At 35.1% G+C, this 20,223-nt stretch overlaps 1 protein-coding gene across 1 annotated transcript in view; it reads right to left on the minus strand.

The window, feature by feature from the left end:
- Positions 1-547: 547 nt before the first annotated feature.
- cplane1 (ciliogenesis and planar polarity effector 1) overlaps positions 548-20,223 on the minus strand; it is a 57,721-nt gene continuing 38,045 nt past the window's right edge. Inside the window, exons 34-53 of the mRNA XM_084399807.1 lie at positions 19,046-19,555; positions 18,353-18,510; positions 17,579-17,663; positions 17,445-17,493; positions 16,514-16,645; positions 15,147-15,218; positions 14,065-14,192; positions 13,728-13,950; positions 12,469-12,704; positions 11,234-11,378; positions 10,277-10,312; positions 10,156-10,189; positions 9,932-10,060; positions 6,960-7,119; positions 6,100-6,155; positions 4,978-5,088; positions 4,092-4,255; positions 3,910-4,005; positions 3,066-3,193; positions 548-1,312 (exon numbers count right to left, since the gene is read on the minus strand). Coding sequence (XP_084255933.1) covers positions 1,178-1,312; positions 3,066-3,193; positions 3,910-4,005; positions 4,092-4,255; positions 4,978-5,088; positions 6,100-6,155; positions 6,960-7,119; positions 9,932-10,060; positions 10,156-10,189; positions 10,277-10,312; positions 11,234-11,378; positions 12,469-12,704; positions 13,728-13,950; positions 14,065-14,192; positions 15,147-15,218; positions 16,514-16,645; positions 17,445-17,493; positions 17,579-17,663; positions 18,353-18,510; positions 19,046-19,555 — 2,787 coding nt within the window. The 3' untranslated portion in view covers positions 548-1,177. The remainder of the gene's footprint in view (positions 1,313-3,065; positions 3,194-3,909; positions 4,006-4,091; positions 4,256-4,977; positions 5,089-6,099; positions 6,156-6,959; positions 7,120-9,931; positions 10,061-10,155; positions 10,190-10,276; positions 10,313-11,233; positions 11,379-12,468; positions 12,705-13,727; positions 13,951-14,064; positions 14,193-15,146; positions 15,219-16,513; positions 16,646-17,444; positions 17,494-17,578; positions 17,664-18,352; positions 18,511-19,045; positions 19,556-20,223) is intronic.

Raw genomic sequence — 20,223 nt, forward strand, 5'->3', positions numbered from 1 at the left:
CCTCGGTTACTTTAAGTTTAGAGAAATGAAGCTTGAAGCTTTTACTGAGTATTTGTTCATACGGAATAAAAATATTTAATAATTTGACTAGAAAAAAAGAAAACAAAGAAAAATAATTTGACCATAAATAAATATTTTTCCCTTGTATTTTCCCGTTTTTTTAATTTATTATGTACCTTATATTTTTTATACAAAAACCATTATTTATGAAGCTGATAATATAAATACACGATTGTATTCCAACTAATCTGAAGACGAAATTCTTTCATTATTATCTGGTAATTATGTTAACACAACTTTCGATCTTAATAATGTATTAGTACATTTTGAGATTAACAATAACTTAGTCATGTTTCATTGTTAGTTCGTTAACAACTTATGCTAACAAACAGAACCTTGTCGTAAAGTGTTGCCGCTATGAATTAATAGCAAACAATTATATTTCTTCATAGAAATTGTGCTTCTTTCAGTCTGATGACAATATTTCAGCTCAGGTCTCCTTTTTAATGACATGCATGTGATTAATAATTGAGTGATATGAGATCTTCCGTTTCACAGTATTTTATGAAAGGATTGTCAAATAAATAAATCTTAGAAATGCAATAAGGCAAATTTAACCGTAAATTACACTGTAACACTTTACAGCAAGGTCCCATTCATTAGCATTACTCAATGCATTAGTTATCACGAACTATGAGCAATATACAGCATTTATTAATCTTTAGTTCATAAAAATACAATTAGCTGGGGAGTTTGGGGCGTGGCTACTTTTGATTTAAAAATGTATTAGTGAATGTTGAAATAAACATGAACTAAGATTAATAAATGTTGTAGTAGTATTAGTTGAACTAATAATGTTGACAAATGAAACCTTATTGAACAGTTTTACCAATTCCACATCAGAAGCTTCAAATGTTAAACGTTAGCCGTCTGAAGGCTTGTGGTGTTGTCTGCGGAGAGCTCTGTTCTGTCCAGCATCCAGTAATAATGACTCCATGTGGAAGAAAACCAACAACGCACCTGTGAGAGACTCGTGTTTATTCCGCACAAATCTGTGCCGACAGCTTACTCAAACAGTCAAGACACAAATGATACACATACACAAATACCACAATCATTCACAGTCAACAGCTGCGCAGCATCTGGAGTGAGAACAGGAGTTTTGAGCAGCATCTCTTCAGTCCTCGTCCTCGGCCACGATCCTCTCGATGGCGGCCCAGTCCAGTTTGCTCAGAACACTTCCGGTGCTTTGAGAGAAAGAGTCCAGATCCAGATCTCGCAGGTGATCCACGGTTGTGAACGATTCTTCGCCCTGGAGAAAACAAACATCACATGATCTTGAAGAACACAGCGCTAGTGGTAATGTTTCCAGCACTGTAAACTTGCCTTAATCAGCTGGTGCCTGATGTTTTTACAGTTATCTCAGTTAAATTTAACATTATTTATAACCCTTCTTGTTTTTTCCTTCCCCATAAACATCCGAAGCACTGATAGCGTCACAGTTGTTAAAACCAAGCTCAAGTCCTGGCTACTATCAGAACAAATCTGCATCCACTAATGACTGTGTTGTCAATTCTGTGTTTTTATTTACTGATTTTGTTAATCTTACATTCCTGGACATTTGTAGTGTGATGTTTTATGTGGTCTATATGTAATAGTGTATGTTATTTTATTAGTTTACCTGCCCAGGGACAGCAGATGTAAATGAGCTGTTAGCTAACTCTGCTGCAATTACTCTTAATTGTGCTTTGTCCCTGTAAAAGTAAAGTAAAGAAAAGTAAAGTAAAGTAAAGTAAAGTAAAGTAAAGTAAAGTAACCCTCTCGCATTCATTTCATTATTATTATTTTTTGGTAACACTTTCCAATAAGGTTCATTAGTTTACATAAGTTAACTGTTAATGAACTGCACTTATGCAGCATTTATTAATCTTTGTTAATGTTAATTTCAACATTTACTAATACTTTATTAAAATCTTGTTAACATTAGTTAATGCACTGTGAACTAACATGAACACACAATGAACAGCTGGATTTTTATTAACTAACGTTAACAAAGATGAATAAATACTGTAATAAATGTATTGCTCATGGTTCATGTTAGTTAATTCATTACCTAATGTTAACTAATGAACCTTATTGTAAAGTGTTACCATTATCTTTTATTAAATTTACAAAACAAAATGCATATAATGAACAGATATAGTCAGCACTGCTTATAAACACTGCCCGTCTCCATATGACACACTCATACCAGATAGAAGGAACACTCTGGTATTAAGCATAAGGTCAATAAGCATATATTTTTTAATGAAATTAATGTACTATATTTTCTTTCAATGTTATTTTTTCTTTATTATTTTGCAACTTCCATTTCATGGTACTAAACAATATTCACTTCTAAATAATTTCTATATTAAAAATATTTCATATTTTCAATTAATGCAGTGTTTTAAGTATGAATGTTTTTAATGTTAAACCTAGTTTATTGTGTATTGACCAGTATTAGTCTGCCATTCGTGGGTTTATCTGCCCCAGATGTGTAAACCTTGAGTCTCTCAGGCAGCATCAAAACATTGAGAGCATCCCCTCAGATCTGTCAATCACTTTCCAGCTCAACCAATAGCGTGAGTTTGGGGCGTGGCTACTGTAACTGTAGTGTAGAGATGCCTGTATAGCCCTATATATAAACACATATAGAAGACTGTGTGTGTCCTAGATCAGGGTTAGGGACGGCCTCTAACCCCAGTTAAACACACCTGAACCAGTATTTTCAAACATAATTACTTACTTTTATTAGGTTTTGGATACATATATTTATACATTTAGAATACTTAATTGTAGATTGTACTCCCAAATAATTGCTCTGATTTTCATATTTCCCATTCATTTCTGGACATAATTTTTGGCCATTTAGCCTTTTCTAATTATGTATTTTTATGTGTATTCATATAGGTTTGCTTTTGTAAAGTAAAAAAATATATATTTCAATTTAAAATGACACCCAGAGGGTTAAGGACAGCTTCATTAGACTGGTAAGTCACATGTTGTGTTTGTGAACCTCTCACCTGTCTGAAATGATGAATCCTGTGGATGTCCTCTGGACTCACTGCGTCTCTCTCTTCCACATGTGTGAGATCTCTCTCTTTCACTTCTCTCGCTTTAGCCGCAGACGTGTGGATCCCATTTTTCATCACTGCAGAAGAACAAACGTGAATATATGAAGGAATGTTGCATATTTGCATATATGCTTGCATAAATATATCTGTATATAGATTATGCCATACATACATATTTTGTTTATTGTGTATCTATACATACATTCAAACCAAAATTTATTCTCACATTTCTCACATGATCACAGTTTATTTGCTATAGTTTAGAAAATGGTAATAAAATATGAGCAGAACTCAGTTGATGTTTCACTGGTTTTGTCCGTCCTTCTGTTAGACTGTCTCACACATGAATTATGTTGAATATCTGTCAGCTGTTAAATTTAACTACACAATTAGATAATACCAGTTTAGCTCAACCAATCACCAAGCAATGCTTCATTTTGTTCAGTCTGTGTGTAAAAAGAGCATTAGCAATTAAAGACAACACACTTCAGCAAAACATGATCAGCTCAAAGTGTCCCAATCATTTTTGGTCCTAAATTTTGATAAATGTCACTGGTAGTCTCTGTATGAAGAATATTTGTGTATAATATGTCACAGATTACTTTATTTTGCTCTCCTCACTTACATAAATGAACTATAGTGTCCTGCACACACTAGTAAACCAATAATTTTTGGTTTGACTGTATTTCGTTTACATGAAGTTTCACCAAGACAAATTCCTTGTGCACAAACTTGGCTATAAACCTCATCCTGATTCTGATATTTTCACAAAAACACATTCAGAAACTCATACTCTGATGAACGGTCTTTGTCCCTCCTCTGGTTCTCAGGTCGGACAGCATCCCGCGCCGAGTGACCTGGGATAACCGATCGCCTGGAAGATCACTGGCTGAATGTGAAACGTGAGATTGAAGTGATGCTCAATGATCTCGATCACCATTAATAACTGAAATCAGTCAATTCTACAACATGAACCTGGTCTGTGCAGCCCGAGCCTCTGGTTTAATGAGCCGTGGGCTTTTCCCGCAGATTTCTCCTGAAGCACAACAGTCTTTCCCAGAGAAGATGCCGAGCGTCTGTGTGGTCCGCTCTGGTTCTTGGGAATCCTCTTATTTTTCCCAGAGGATTGACTTCTGCTCCTGAAACACAGAGAAGGATATTAAGCGTGATGTGTGCTCCTTCTCCAAAACTAAACACTGGCTCCGTCTCAAAAACACACAGAGATGCCAAAAAGTTCCTGTAAAGATGCATCACGTTTAGCTGATTGCAGAAGGCGTTGCGCAGACGGAACAGTGAGGCAAGTTTATTTATATGTACATTTACATTTATCCAAAGTGACTTACAAATGAGAACAATAGAAGCAGTGAAACTAACAATAGGACAACACTCTGCAAGAGCTGTGACCCTTCCCAGTTTAGTCTAACGCAGCAGTCTAAATAAACTAAACCTTTTCTTTTTTCTTTTAATAGATATAAAACAGAAGAGAAAGTGTTAGTATTAATGGATCAAGTGTTGCTGAAAACGATGCGTCTTCAGCCGTTTCTTGAAAATGGCTTTATAGCACATTTCATTCACTATGGTAATTCAAAGTGCTTTACACTGAAAGGAATTAAAACAATCACAAAATAAAAGCAAGGAAAATTAAAACAGTTATAAAAGGGATTAAAAGAGATACAAAGATGATACATTTATAAAAGGAATTAAAAGAGATACAAAGATGATACATTTATAAAAGGAATTAAAAGAGTAAAAAAAAAGATATATAAACTTCTCATCCGGCAAACCGCTGGTGTATCATATTTCTTTTCCCCCATGTTAGATTTTCCCATGGTGAACACACAGTAACACAGACGGCACTGACCTGAGCGTCTCGTGGGGGATTGTGGGAAGGTTCAGTGGTGTCGTGAGCAGGTCAGTGATCAGACTACAGGCGTCACGAGCTCTCTGTTCATGATGCTCCTGGAGAACCATCCTGAGAGCACATGGAAAGATATGTCAATTGGGACGCACCTATTCAGTGCTTTCCCACATGCTTCATTTCAATTTCCTTTTATTGTCATTGCATGTATTATACAATGAAATTAAGGTTTGCTAATTCATTTCATTGTATAATACATGCAATGACAATAAAAGGAAATTTAAATTATTATGCACTATTTTATGCAAGCAATAAGGTAGGAGAGGCTCGAGTACCTTATTGCTTGCATTAAACGGCTACCACACAATACCAATATTAAAGCCTAAAAATATGTATCAATGCAACTTTCATGATGTAAAATCCTTCCGCTGGAAAAAGTAGTCCCTGACTGTCAACAGCAACAGAAGTCACATACATTATTTCACCATTAGGTGGCGGCAAAGACTGTGTTTATGAGCGAGTCAGTCAGTAGAGAAGACTTTTATATTGAAAGGACTGAAACTTGGTGTGAACACGGAAGAAGTGATGCAACTGACAGATGATTAGAGTGTTCTCGGGAAAACCACTTAACTATTAAAAGGACAATATATTGCAGCGGACATTCAAACTGATTTATTATTACGAATATAGGACTGAGCTGAAGAAAAGTGCTATACTGTAAATACTGTATACTTACTCGATCTCTCAATACTCATCTTTATAAGCTTCAATGATCAATATCAATGAGAACATGTGTTTACGTTGCTAAGAGTGGTTGCTATGGGTGTGTGTAGTGATACAGAGAACCGATGGGTGAAGCGGTCATAGCCGTGTTTTATCGTTAATAAAACAGCTATTGACCAATCAGAATCAAGGACTGGAACTAACCGTTTTACTAAGTATAAATAGAGTATTCACACTGAAAATGACTAAAATATACAGTGCACTTCAAACACTTGCACTTAATTACATCGGACTCAGACGTTGACAAAATAACCGTATAAAATTCATACACTAGACGTTTGAGTCCATATTGCGTGCAAAGTATTAGTGCATAGTGTAGTGCATAGTTATACATAATCATACCTGTCTCTTTCTTCTTTGCTTTTCTTGTTGGTTGCCAGATCCACAGAGGTTGGATTCTGAAACGGAGAAGTAAAGTTATCAAGAGTTTTGTGCAAAACTAAAGCTTCAAGCTTTACTTATAGACTTCTGAACATGTGGGAAAAGCTAGAGATTGTCCAGATCCAAAGCAAAATGAATGGAAATGATGATTCATCTGAAGGTTTTTCAGGATAGAAGTAAAGCTGTGCACAATATTTGTGAAGAAATTCATCATTCTTAAAAAAAGTACTGCACACTTTTCTTCCAAGAAAATATCTGTAATGTACATTACAAAGTATATAACATTATTATTATTAATTGCAAATTATGATTGTTATTTACATATGATAGGTTTGTCATTTTATTTTAATGATAAATGTTTCTTGAGCATCAAATCATCATATTAGAGTGATTTGTGAAGGATCATGTGACACTGAAGACTGGAGTAATGATGCTGAACATTCAGCTTTGATCACAGAAATAAATTACACTTTACTATATAATCACATAGAATTTTTTTTTTTACAATATTTCACTTTTTACTGCATTTTTGATCAAATGAATGCAGCTTTGGTGAGCAGAAGAGACTTCTTTCAAAAACATAATTAAAAAAAAAATCTCACCAACCCCAAACTTTTGAATGGTAGTGATTATACATAAAAATACCTACCATTCAAAATCAATAAAATCAATATGCAAATAATACGTGCTTCATAATCCAACAGAAATAAGGCTTTACATGAGGAAAAACTGTGGAAACTGATTCTGCGAATAGTTATCATGAAAAGCAAACAGTCTGACCACACAATCAGTGTATTAATGTCTGATCTGAAGCGTCTCACGTGTGTAAGAGGAGAGATGAAGGGTCTGCGCTCGCTCGCCCTCTTCTCTTCTCTCTGTTTACGGTATTCCATCAGTCGTTCTCTCTGTTTTCTCCTCATCCACATCCTCAGATCCCTCCGCTCCTCCTCCATCATGGCTCCGCTCGGACTGACCTCTGACCTGCCGCCCACCACACATAAACACACCAATCAAATCAATCAGTAAATATGTCACGCATCCCTCACTAATCTACTTAGCAGGGCTGTTGATAGCCAATCATAACAGAGATCATTTACATTTAGATGTTCATCAATCAGACACTTCACAGACACATCAATCCAAACAGGGGAAGTACAGACAACTATAAACTATTGTTTTAAAAATGTATCTGAAAAATAAAATAAAATAAATTAAAATAAATAAATATACATATATATATATATATATATATAAAATAATAACAATAATAATATTTTATATATATATATATATATATATATATATATATATATATATAGGAAGCATTTCTAATTTTTGTAATATATACTATATACACACACTGTATAATTTTATATATATATATATATATATATATATATATATATATATAGGAAGCATTTCTCATTTTTGTTTATTTATGTTAATTTTTGTAAAGTTTAAGTTGAAGTACTAAAATGAATAAAAATAAAAATGAATAAAAACTATATATACATATTTAAGACCAATTACACACACAAAAAAAAACTATAACATTAACTAAACTTAAAAATAAATTGCTAAACAAAAAAATAAAAACTAATTCAAAATATTAATAAAAACTATAATGGCATATTAATGATACTAAAATAACATTGCATCTTAGTAGAAACTGCTAAAACTCAACAACTGTTTTCTGATGAAAGAAACTTTGACTAACACCAGAATTTACAGTACCGACTGTTTATATATACATTGCAATACCGTACTTTAACTGTAATATGCAATTACTTTCCACTGCACTTTCACTCGGATAGCTTCTGTCCAAACTTTATTTGCACTACTTTAAATCCATTGTTATACTGCTCATTAGCCTAACTTATACATATATCTATTTGTAAAATTCTGTTTATAGTAATAGCCATCTGTATATTATGCTCACATTCTGTTTATAGTAACAGCCATCTGTATATATATTCATAGTACATATCTATCTGTAAAATTCTGTTTATAGTAACAGCCATCTGTATATTATATTCAGTACATATCTATCTGTAAACATTCTGTTTATAGTAACAGCCATCTGTATATTATATTCAGTACATATCTATCTGTAAACATTCTGTTTATAGTAATAGCCATCTGTATATTATATTCAGTACATATCTATCTGTAAACATTCTGTTTATAGTAATAGCCATCTGTATATTATATTCAGTACATATCTAGCTGTAAATTCTGTTCACAGTAATAGCCATCTGTATATTATATTCAGTACATATCTAGCTGTAAACATTCTGTTTATAGTAATAGCCATCTGTATATTATATTCAGTACATATCTAGCTGTAAATTCTGTTCACAGTAATAGCCATCTGTATATTATATTCAGTACATATCTAGCTGTAAATTCTGTTTATAGTAATAGCCATCTGTATATTATATTCAGTACATATCTAGCTGTAAATTCTGTTTATAGTAATAGCCATCTGTATATTATATTCAGTACATATCTAGCTGTAAATTCTGTTCACAGTAATAGCCATCTGTATATTATATTCAGTACATATCTAGCTGTAAATTCTGTTTATAGTAATAGTTATCTGTATATTATATTCAGTACATATCTATCTGTAAACATTCTGTTTATAGTAATAGCCATCTGTATATTATATTCAGTACATATCTATCTGTAAACATTCTGTTTATAGTAATAGCCATCTGTATATTATATTCAGTACATATCTAGCTGTAAATTCTGTTCACAGTAATAGTTATCTGTATATTATATTCAGTACATATCTAGCTGTAAATTCTGTTCACAGTAATAGTTATCTGTATATTATATTCAGTACATATCTAGCTGTAAATTCTGTTCACAGTAATAGTTATCTGTATATTATATTCAGTACATATCTAGCTGTAAACATTCTGTTTATAGTAATAGCCATCTGTATATTATATTCAGTACATATCTAGCTGTAAATTCTGTTCACAGTAATAGTTATCTGTATATTATATTCAGTACATATCTAGCTGTAAATTCTGTTTATAGTAATAGCCATCTGTATATTATATTCAGTACATATCTAGCTGTAAACATTCTGTTTATAGTAATAGCCATCTGTATATTATATTCAGTACATATCTAGCTGTAAATTCTGTTCACAGTAATAGTTATCTGTATATTATATTCAGTACATATCTAGCTGTAAATTCTGTTTATAGTAATAGCCATCTGTATATTATATTCAGTACATATCTAGCTGTAAACATTCTGTTTATAGTAATAGCCATCTGTATATTATATTCAGTACATATCTAGCTGTAAATTCTGTTCACAGTAATAGTTATCTGTATATTATATTCAGTACATATCTAGCTGTAAATTCTGTTTATAGTAATAGCCATCTGTATATTATATTCAGTACATATCTATCTGTAAACATTCTGTTTATAGTAATAGCCATCTGTATATTATATTCAGTACATATCTAGCTGTAAATTCTGTTCACAGTAATAGTTATCTGTATATTATATATTCATAGGACAATCTATCTGTAAATTTTTGTTTATAATAGTATTCAACTCTATATTTATTCAGTACATATCCATGTTCTGCACTTATGGAACCACTGTATATCCTGCACTTGCTGCTATTGCACTTCTGGTTAGACCTAAACTGCATTTCGTTGCCTTGTACCTGTACTTGTGTAATGACAATAAAGTTGAATCTAATCTAATCTAATCTAAATAGGACTCCGGGGAAAGAATAGTCTGATTCCTGAGACTCTCACCTGCTCAGGTGCAGCGCTCCGGATCGGGACAGATCCAGCGCGGATCGGGATAAAGCCCCGTCCCTGATTAACTCACACAAGATGTCCTTCACGTCACTGAGGCCGCTCACACCGAGAGTCTCCTCTCCACTGATCACACATTAACAGAGGGAAGATCAGAAGGACAGATACAGAGACATCACCGGCAAAGGCTGAGAGCGTCGAATACTTTCATACTGACTTACATCCCAGGATTCTCAAGCAAAGACTCGGTCAATCCTGCAGGGAAACAACCAACAACACTGACGTCCATGACTGCAGCTGTAGGTGTAAGTTACAAAAACTGTGTGTGTGTGTGTGTCTCACCTGGATCGGTATCTCGTTTACGCTGCTCTGGTTTCACTGAAAACAACGAGATCATGTTAAACTGAGGAGCCTGAACACACCAGTGAACATGCGTGTCTGAAACTGGGTTATACACAGAGTGATGCAGTGAACATCTATTACACAAAAACAACAGGCACAACAAAAATATGAAGTAAAATCATTTACAGGCTGCTGTGTATCTGACTGCTTTGCTGGTCTAGGATCAGTTTTCTCCATTATAAAGCATATCAACTCTGAATCAATATGCAACATTTTTCTAAATGTCATAATCATTTGTTAACAAACAAGTATTCATTACTTCAATGAGCTCATTGTTTCTGCATTAAATTACTACATTTTTAGCTAACTGTTATTTGTGTATGTACATTCCTGAAATACATAACTTAGACAGTTTCCTCTGATAACAGATCACTGTAAATTGTAATGTGGACTGAAAAGTAATCTGAAAAGCTGCTTGAAATGATGCGTATTGTGAAAAGCCCTGTAAAAATAATTGTGAATTGAATTGAATATTTGGGAAACAGGTTTTTATTTACAACACGTTTTTGTAGCGTTGAGCAATGCAGCAAATCACAAACATCTGGAGTCGCACGGCTATATTCAGGTCAAAATAAGTACATTAAGTAAAGATCATGTTCCATGAAGATATTTTGTAAATTGCCTACCGTAAATATATAAAACATGTATTTGTGTGAGTGAATGCAGCACAATCGCCAACATAAATGAACAACTTTAAAGGAGATTTTCTCAATGTTTCGATTTTTCTGCACCCTCAGATTCCAGATGTTCAAATAGTATCTCGGCCAAATATTGTCCTATCCTAACAAACCATTCAATGGAAAGCTTATTTATTTAATGGGTCAATTTCATCAAATGTACCCATGTGACTGGCTGTGTGGTCCAGGGTCCCACATGTGAGTAGAGATGATAGTGTACCTGCAGGAGGAGAGCGCTCCTGACGGACTGAACATCGGCTCAGTACAGACGACGACAGAAACTCCTCATCTTCTCTGTCGGGGTGGAAGCGCTGCGGTGAAGGACAGTAACTCCTCACTGCAGAAACACACACGTGTTCAGTGGGCTTGTTTATTTCTCTATATAAAGCCACTAAAGCTTTCTAACCTAACTATAAAATATTACAAAATTAAAATTAAAACAGAATCAACTGGTTATTAATTAAAGTAGCATTATCATGCTAGCTCTTTTCTAAGAATGTCTGAAACAGTTAGATCAAGGACTTGGTCTCTAACTCCTTTCCGAGAGCATACACTGCTCTGATTGGTCAGATGGCTCAGTCTACTGTGATTGGTCTACTCTGCTCTGATTGGTCAGATGGCTCAGTCTGCTGTGATTGGTCTACTCTGCTCTGATTGGTCAGATGCCCCAGTCTGTTGTGATCAAGTGTGCAGCACAAGTCCTGAAAAGTGAAGCCAAAGTGTCTCGATCGCCCCCCGGTGACTGGTCCCAGTATAGCTCATAAACCCCGCCTCCCCATGGAAACTAAACAATCAAATTACACTTCAAATACGTTTTTTCCAAAAGATTTTTTCTGTCATTTAAGATAGTTTTTATAACGCTGATTTAAGTTTAAGTGTTTGATAAGTTTGATCTTGGTTTGTTATTTGATGCTATAAAAACGGGAATGTGACGTCATGATTGACAGCTGTGATTGACAGCTTCTCTAGACGAAGTTTCACTGAGGCACCAACTGACTTTTTGGGGGATTTTCGGGAGGAGATTGGATCTTCAACTTTAATTTCTACATGTCCATAACTGTTCATTTCACACAGTAAACTTTGTAGTAATCGTTTCTGCGGGACCTTGATATCGCGGCTTTACTTCACGCTAATTACTGTGCAGAATCAGGTCCCAAATCAGCGCAAGATGTCAGAGACATATTAGGACTTTGGCAGCTTCACTTTTCATCAATGGAAGAGAGTGAAGGGGCGTCGTCCATCTTTTTTTACAGTCTATGGTTGTGATTGGTCTACTCTGCTCTGATTGGTCTGGTCATATGACCCAGCCTGCTGTGATTGGTCTACTCTGCTCTGATTGGTCAGATGGCCCAGTCTGCTGTACAAAAAAGCATAATGGGGAACTTTAATAAAACAAAAATTCTCTCTCTGTGATTTATATCTTAGATTGTTTGTTGGTTGTGTTTCACAGAACACAGTGTTACCCAGCATGCACTGTTGGTCTCTCACCAGTCTGGTGTTGGCGAACTCTCTGTCCATGTGATCTGCGATACTCTGCAGTCTGAGCAGCTGAGAGTCCATCTCTGAGAGCCGAGCTGAGATCTGACTCCTGGACATCAGCGCTCGCTCCAAACCAGGCGTGTTCACGGCCTTCAGCGCGCTCAGGGTCACGGGGTCTCCACCCAGCACAGCTTCCGGAGACACACACACACCTGCAGGAGACACACACACACCTGCAGGGGATGAAGACCGGTTAGTTTGGATCAGTGTTCATTTCGTTGACGTATCATTTTCGTCATTACGACATTTTTTCACAGACGAAAACTATAAAAAATTAGACGATAACTAAATATAGCTTTCCTGGAGCTCAAACAGTAGAACGTCAAGGTCATGGGTTCGATTCCCAGGGAAAGCAAGAACTGATAAGAATGTAAATGTGTACCTTGAAATGCAATGCAAGTCGCTTTGGATAAAAGCATCTGCCAAATGCATAAATGTAAATGTAAATGTAATGATGCTGAAAATTCAGCTTTGATCACAGGAATAAATTACACTTTACTAGATATTCACATAGAGAACAGCTGATTTACATTGCAATAATATTTCACTGTTTTTACAGCATTTTTTATCAAATTAATGCATCCTCATGGTGAGTAAAAGAGACTTCTTTCTATCTAAACTTTTGACTGCCAATGTATTTAGTTATTGCTCATTTAATTTCGAGCATGTTTTATTTGCTATATCGAAACTGTACTAAACATACATATACATATATATATATATATTTAAATGTAAATTGAGTAATATGAACTGATAAAGCATGTACGGTACCTTGAAGGCATTGTATTATATTTTATGAAAAACATCTACCTCCACTAAATATTACACAAAAGCGATTTTGTCTGCTTTATGCCCTAAACCAGGCTTTCCCAAACTTGTTTGATGAAAAGCTACTAATTTAAATCATTAAAATGTAAAATTAGCATTTAAAAAAATCAAAAATCAAAACAATAGTAATAAAACACTTACTAAAAAAGATAAAATATTTTTTATTTGTTTACCTGCATGATATGTGACCATTAACTGACATCAGCGAATTGTGAACATGCAAATGTGTGGTTAATTATTATTGAAATATTAACTTGTATTTTAGGTCAAAGGGGTTTGGAGGACAAAAATGTTTGGGAATCCCTGTTTTATTAGTAGTTATTTGTTCATGTAAATAAACAGTGTACCTGGAATCTCTCCAATCGGATTCTCAGGAAAGTGCTCAGTGTTGTTGGGGGCGGGGCTTAAGGCAGGTTTAGGGGCGTGGTTTACATCAGAAGAGGCGGGGTTTATGACAGAAGCTGCTAGTAGGTGGAGCTCAGCAGACGACGGGGGAAATGAAGGCAGATTCTGAAGAAGAGAGTCGTCTGTCAGATCGATCACATTAATAAACCTCCGCCCCTCAGGATTCTACAACAATACAAGAACAACAAAGAGAGAATTACTTCTAAAAAACACTCAAACTGTCAAAACATTATTTGATTAGATTATGGTCTGATGGCTTTCAGTGCAGCATTCCCCTACGAGATCTGCGTCAGACTCCGCATGGCTTCTGCTTTCCGGCTGGTCTGATGATGTATCTTTAGAGTAACGAAGATTCAGGAACACATCTGGAGGAACGACTGGAGCGACATCTAGCAGCCCTCCTTCAGCTGTGAATGTAGAAAATTATGTGCAAAAAATCACATCTACACACATATTATATATATATATACACACACACACACACAATATGCCATTTTTGAAAAAATTTATTTTAATTTTCATGATTTTGAAATGGTGTGTATTAACATTTTTACTGGCTATAAAATAGTATTTTTTACATAATTTCCCAGAAAAAAAAAAAAAACACAAATATAATAATAATGATAATAATAATGATAATTATTATAAGAAAAAAATCTGGGAAATTATGCTAAATACTACATTTTCCCATGATTTTCTCAATCTAAAAATCAAAACTAAATATACATTTAAAAATATATTAATATTAATAAATGCAAAATCTTAATAAATACGATAATGGTATATAAATAGGCCTGTTGCAATTATGTATTAATTGCCTGATCATTGAGATAACTGCGATAATTGTGCAGTTTCAAATTTATTTCAAATCACAATCATTTTTGGGATTATTTTCACAATTTTCTGTCACTGATTCTTTTTATCTTCCAATGATGTGTATGAACATCTACTGGATATAAATATTTTTTACTGGCCATGAAATAGTATTTTGCATAATTTCCCAGACAAAAAGTACATATACTGTATAATAGTAATGCTAATAATAATTTTCTTCTCTAAGAAATTGCTAAATACAAATATTTTCCATGATTTTTTGTCATGGAAGTAGACCATCTTTTTTTCCCTTTAGTAGACCATCTTTATTAATTTTTTTTCCACTAGATTTGCTTATGGTTCTTAAGTAAAACAAAACAAAAAAAAGTTTCCCATGGATCAAAAATTTAATCTAAGCATCATTTTGCAATTCATCAATTCATAAAAAAGGCCAGTTTGATTTGAATCTGCTGCATCTCAAGTGCTCATTTTGGACCCTGTGTGAGTTCAACAAAGAGCTGAAGATCACATTCCTCTCATGAACTTACGAGCAGACGGCATGCTGGGAGGAGACTGAGGTTGGACAGAAACATCTTGATCTGTGATGGAGCGAGGCAGTTCTAGAGTAAAGCAGAACTTAACAGGTCATCGGATGCAAAATTCACTTTTATATGGTGTTTGCGTATAAATGTGTGTTTGCAGTGTGTGGACACAACCACCATACAATGAAAAAATTCATTCACTTCTTTTTATTAATCCTTTAAAAAGCCCAAACACTCTCAATAATCAAGCCGTTTGGATTTTCTGAGCAATATGATGTCATATTGCTCATGCTCCGCCCACGACTGCTGACGGACTGTCCCGTATTAGCATATTTCCTGTATTAGCATATCTACGCCCTTAGCCATTTGTATAGAGCTGGTAAGTCCCGCCCCCTTCGCTAACCCCGCTGGACCTCTAGGTTGAAAAATCGTCAATGCAAGTGAATGGGAGAAAATAATTATTTTCTGGTCCCGTTTGAATTGTGCCATGAATGTGAACATATGTTGTCTGTGAATTTTTGATATAATCTTTCGTGTGAAGAATGCTACGATTTAGCGGGTAGAAGTTTGATACGGTTAGACTTTGTGTGAGAGCACTTTGTGGACTACAACTCTTCGCTGCTTTCGACGCATTTGAAACGTCACCACCACTAGCACACGGACACTAGCTCACGGATCCCGCTAAACATGACTGTGTCTTTGGTGCACTTCACCGCCTTCTTTCAGGGAGAGGACAAAATCGTTGAGGTTGGCGAAAACCACGGGTAAGTCAACTTTATGGGGTGACGTCACATAGGCGACATGTAGTCTTTCTCGTTATGTCTTTTCCACAACTGCTAGCCGAAGAATCATACCATATACTGTCAAACTCGTAACATGAAAGATTATATCAAAAATTCACAGACAACATATGTTCACATTCATGGCACAATTCAAACGGGACTAGAAAATAATTATTTTCTCCCATTCACTTGCATTGACGATTTTTCAACCTAGAGGTCCAGTGGGGTTAGCGAAGGGGGCGGGACTTACCAGCTCTATAGCCATTTGTCTTGTGTCGACACGCCCCACAGAAGAGAGGGGTGGGGTGAGCAGTTGCTCATTATCATTTAAAGAGACATGCACCGAAACAGAGGTTTTTTTTTGTTGTTTTGTACAGTATGGTATTGTAATATTATAATATTCATTCAAATATATTGTATTTAAACAGAGCCGTTTTTGAGGTGGTAAAAACAACCATTGAGGAATTTTAACCAAAGTATGTTACAAACTTTACATGAAGACCCTAAAGAATCAACCAACTTGTGGAAAATGGGCATCCGACGACCCCTTTTAAAGTGTGTGATGTGTGGATTAGCGACTAGCGCACATACCGGTGTCAGTGTTTGTAGAGGCGTCCTGGATCTCAGGCGGTCTCTTCTGTGTGGAGGCGAACGCATGAAGCTCAGCCGAGGTGACGTACGCCTTATCCAACAACGCCAGTCCACTCAACTCAGAGTCAACGCCTGCAGCGTTTAAGAACCGATGAACTTCACAACAGAACTCAATCAACACTGAACTGACTTCATCTGAACAATGACACAGCCTTAATATTTAATATAGATATTATATCAAAAAACTTTAACGAAAATGAGAAATGTTGTCTTGGTAGGGTTTAACTTGAAGGACTTAAATTACTAAAAACTAAAACTGTAATAAAAAATAAAAAAGACAAAAACAATTTCTAAAACTGTAATAAAACTAGTTAATTAAATAAAAAATATTTTTAAATAAATAAATAAAAGACAAAAACGCATAGCACAATTACTAAAACTAAAACTGTACTAAAATGAATTAAAACTAAATAAAAATATATTTTTTTAAATGACAAAAACACATTAAATTACCAAAACTAAAACTGTAATAAAATTAATTAAATAAAAAATATTTTTAAATAATAATTTGTTTTTTACAAAAACACATAGCAAAATTACTAAAACTAAAACTGTAATAAAATTAATTAAAACTAAATACAAATATTTTTAAAAAATAATTATAAAAGGACAAAAATGCATAACAAAATGACAAACTAAAAGGAAAACTGCAAATATAAATATTAGATAAAGAAGTTAAAACTGAAATGTTGTCTTGGCAACTAACTGAAATAAAATAATTTTTAATTAAAGTAATAAAATTACAAAAAAAATTATAATAAAAATGACAAAAGCACAATTACTAAAAGAAAAAATTAAGAAAAAAATATTAATATGAATAAATACTATAATAATAAATAAATAAATAAATAAATAATAGTAAAGAATTCACCTAAAGGAGTGGTGTAAGCATCACTCTGATCGGGCACATCTTCTGCCGCCTGCACACATGAACAAACAGGGACATCTTCACTTAAAGGAAGAGTTTAGCAAAAATACATAAATACAGTTTTGATTCGCATGTACCTCATCTGGAGGAATGATGGAGTCCTCCGGTCTGAATGTGACTCCAATCTTGTCCTCCTTGTTTTTCTCCTCTCTCCTCTTCCGTCTAAATAAGATATAATATTAGACAGAAAACACAAATCTGCAACAACAACAACAAATCCTCATATGTCACATGGTTTGAGTAGGGCTGGGCAAAAACATCTATTTTTCGATTAATCGTTTTTTAAAATGTGGTCGATTCTCAAAGGCCACGAATTGATTTTTACCCATATTTATTCATCTATATCACCCAAAAGCCAGTATTAGTTTCCCTCCACAGTTCACAGGCTTGCGGCCTCCATGTTACACTAATGCTGTGAGCTTTCATGTGTGTTTAATCTTAAACATAAAATAACCTGCTCCTGTTTGATCAAGGCGTGCGACTCTTCTGACTTGCAGTCGTTCTGATTTTCAGCATCAATTTTTCATCTTGCATCAAAATCCTGTCTATTCATTGTATGCATTTGAAATATAGAGTTGGGTTCTGTTTTAATATACCCAAGTGTACCTAAAATAAAAAGAGTTTAATATACAGGTTTGTGGCACTAAATTTCTTTTTACAGGTTTGTAAAAAAATTAAATAATCGCAAAAAATTGAATCGAGAATCGAATTCGAATCGAATTGAGAGCTTGCGAATCGAAATCTGAATCGATACCCAGCCCTAGGTTTGAGCACATAGATCACACCACTAAAGCCAGTCTAAGGCTGCCCTCGACTAAAGCAACCCAACAGACACGGGCCAGATCTCTGACCTCTTGCTGGACGGGCTGGTTGTCGTGCGCTTGTTCTCCGGGACGGTGTGTGTGTTTAAGAGCTGTAGTTTGGTGTGTTTGGCGTTGGTCCACTTCAACAGCTCCTCCAGTGGGATGAGACGAGGAGTTCGTACAGGAGCCGAGTCCAACCGCAAATCCTACATCACAAACAGACCACAGCAACTCTTATAAGCAGAATATCCACGCATCGAAACATCGAGAGTAGCAAGTGAACCCGTCACACTGACAGGTGTGAACATCACAGACCAATGCAGCTTATGCCTGTTATGTGGTTATTAACAGCACCTTTTGTTTAATTGTTTTTGCGAGCTCTTAATGTCATTTTCCAAAATGAACATTAGTGTTTTTGAGTTGAAATTGAATCGTTTAATGTTTAAGTGAATCCATTAAAAAAAGGAGAAAATATTAAATAAATAAATAAATAAATAAATAAATAAATAAATAATATATATATATATATATATATATATATATATATATATATACACACACATATAATGAAATGCAAGCAAACAACCAAATAAAATAAAAACTGGGGAATATAAATGCAGAACATGTTCACATAGGACACTATTAACACATCTATGCATGAAACCATTAAAGTGATGCGTAAATGTGGTTATTGCTCACAGTGAAAAGTACAGTAGAAAGACAAGCTAACTGTAAACTCACAGCGGCGGGTGGATCCGGCTCTCTGTGCAGAAGCTGAATTCTGGGATAGCGGTCCGTGGCTGTGACGCCCAGACTTGGTTTTGCCAAGGTGCATTGTGGGATACGTGGCAGCGTCACGGTCCTCTGGGTCTCTGGGTGAAACCGCAGAAGAGGAAGAGCAACAGATCTGTGCGGAGCAGGAGGCAAACGAAGAGATTCCTGTGTGTGTGTGTTATAACGGTGTGATTCGGCTCGGGTCCGGCTACGATCCTCGGCCCTCGGGACAGATGAGGGATCGGACTGTCTGGGATCTGGACCCCAGGAATCCTTCACAGGAGGAGGAGGAGATCTCTGAGATGGGTTCAGCTGGAGGAGTCTGAGGCCGTGTGGTTTTGGAGCTTCAGAAACACCGTTAAACGACGAGTGTGTATTGGCTGTGGTTAGAAGCCCGTGTGACGTTGGGATGAAACTCCTGCCAGGAGATGGGCCGGTCTCTGGCCAGTCTGAGCGAATCGTCAACTGAGGAATTTCCTGTGAGAGATTCGATTATAATACGGATGCACTTCATAGCCAAATTCACACCAGGGTTCGTACAGACACTGCAAAATCAAATTCCAGGACTTTCAAGGACTACTTTTTTCATTTTTTTATTTTAAGGACTACAATCAGAGATCTCATTTATCAAACAATATCTTTCCTTATTCAAACTGAATTTTTTTCTCCAATGAATAGCTCATAGCCATGCGAAATGCCTCTGTCTATATCAGACGGACAGCAGTGTTAATTTAGCGTGAAAAGATTGCTTTATCGATAAAATTAAAAATGTATTTCCCATATATTGTCTTTCAATAATTCAAGCACTTTTCAAGCACTTCATAAAAATGTCTGTTTTCAAGGGTTTTCCAGGACTTAAGTTTCAAAAAGTCAAATTCAAGTACTTTAAGCATCTTGTACGAGCCCCGTCACACTGTATAAGTGGCTCAGAAGCGGCTATTAGCAGTCTTTACACAGACGCTTTAATGCTCAGAGGTGGAATAAACGCATCTACTCAGCAGCTTTAATAGTATACTTTTAATAGCATAAATATTATACTACTAGGTATAATGCAGTCTGGATTTTACGCAGTGTTAAATCTTCACACAGTATTTTGAGCACGCATTTAAATTAGCTGTGTAAAGATGCTTTATATCAGTGATCAC

The sequence above is a fragment of the Rutilus rutilus genome, assembly GCF_951802725.1.
Source record: "Rutilus rutilus genome assembly, chromosome: 25".
NCBI classification, from domain to species: Eukaryota; Metazoa; Chordata; class Actinopteri; order Cypriniformes; family Leuciscidae; genus Rutilus; species Rutilus rutilus.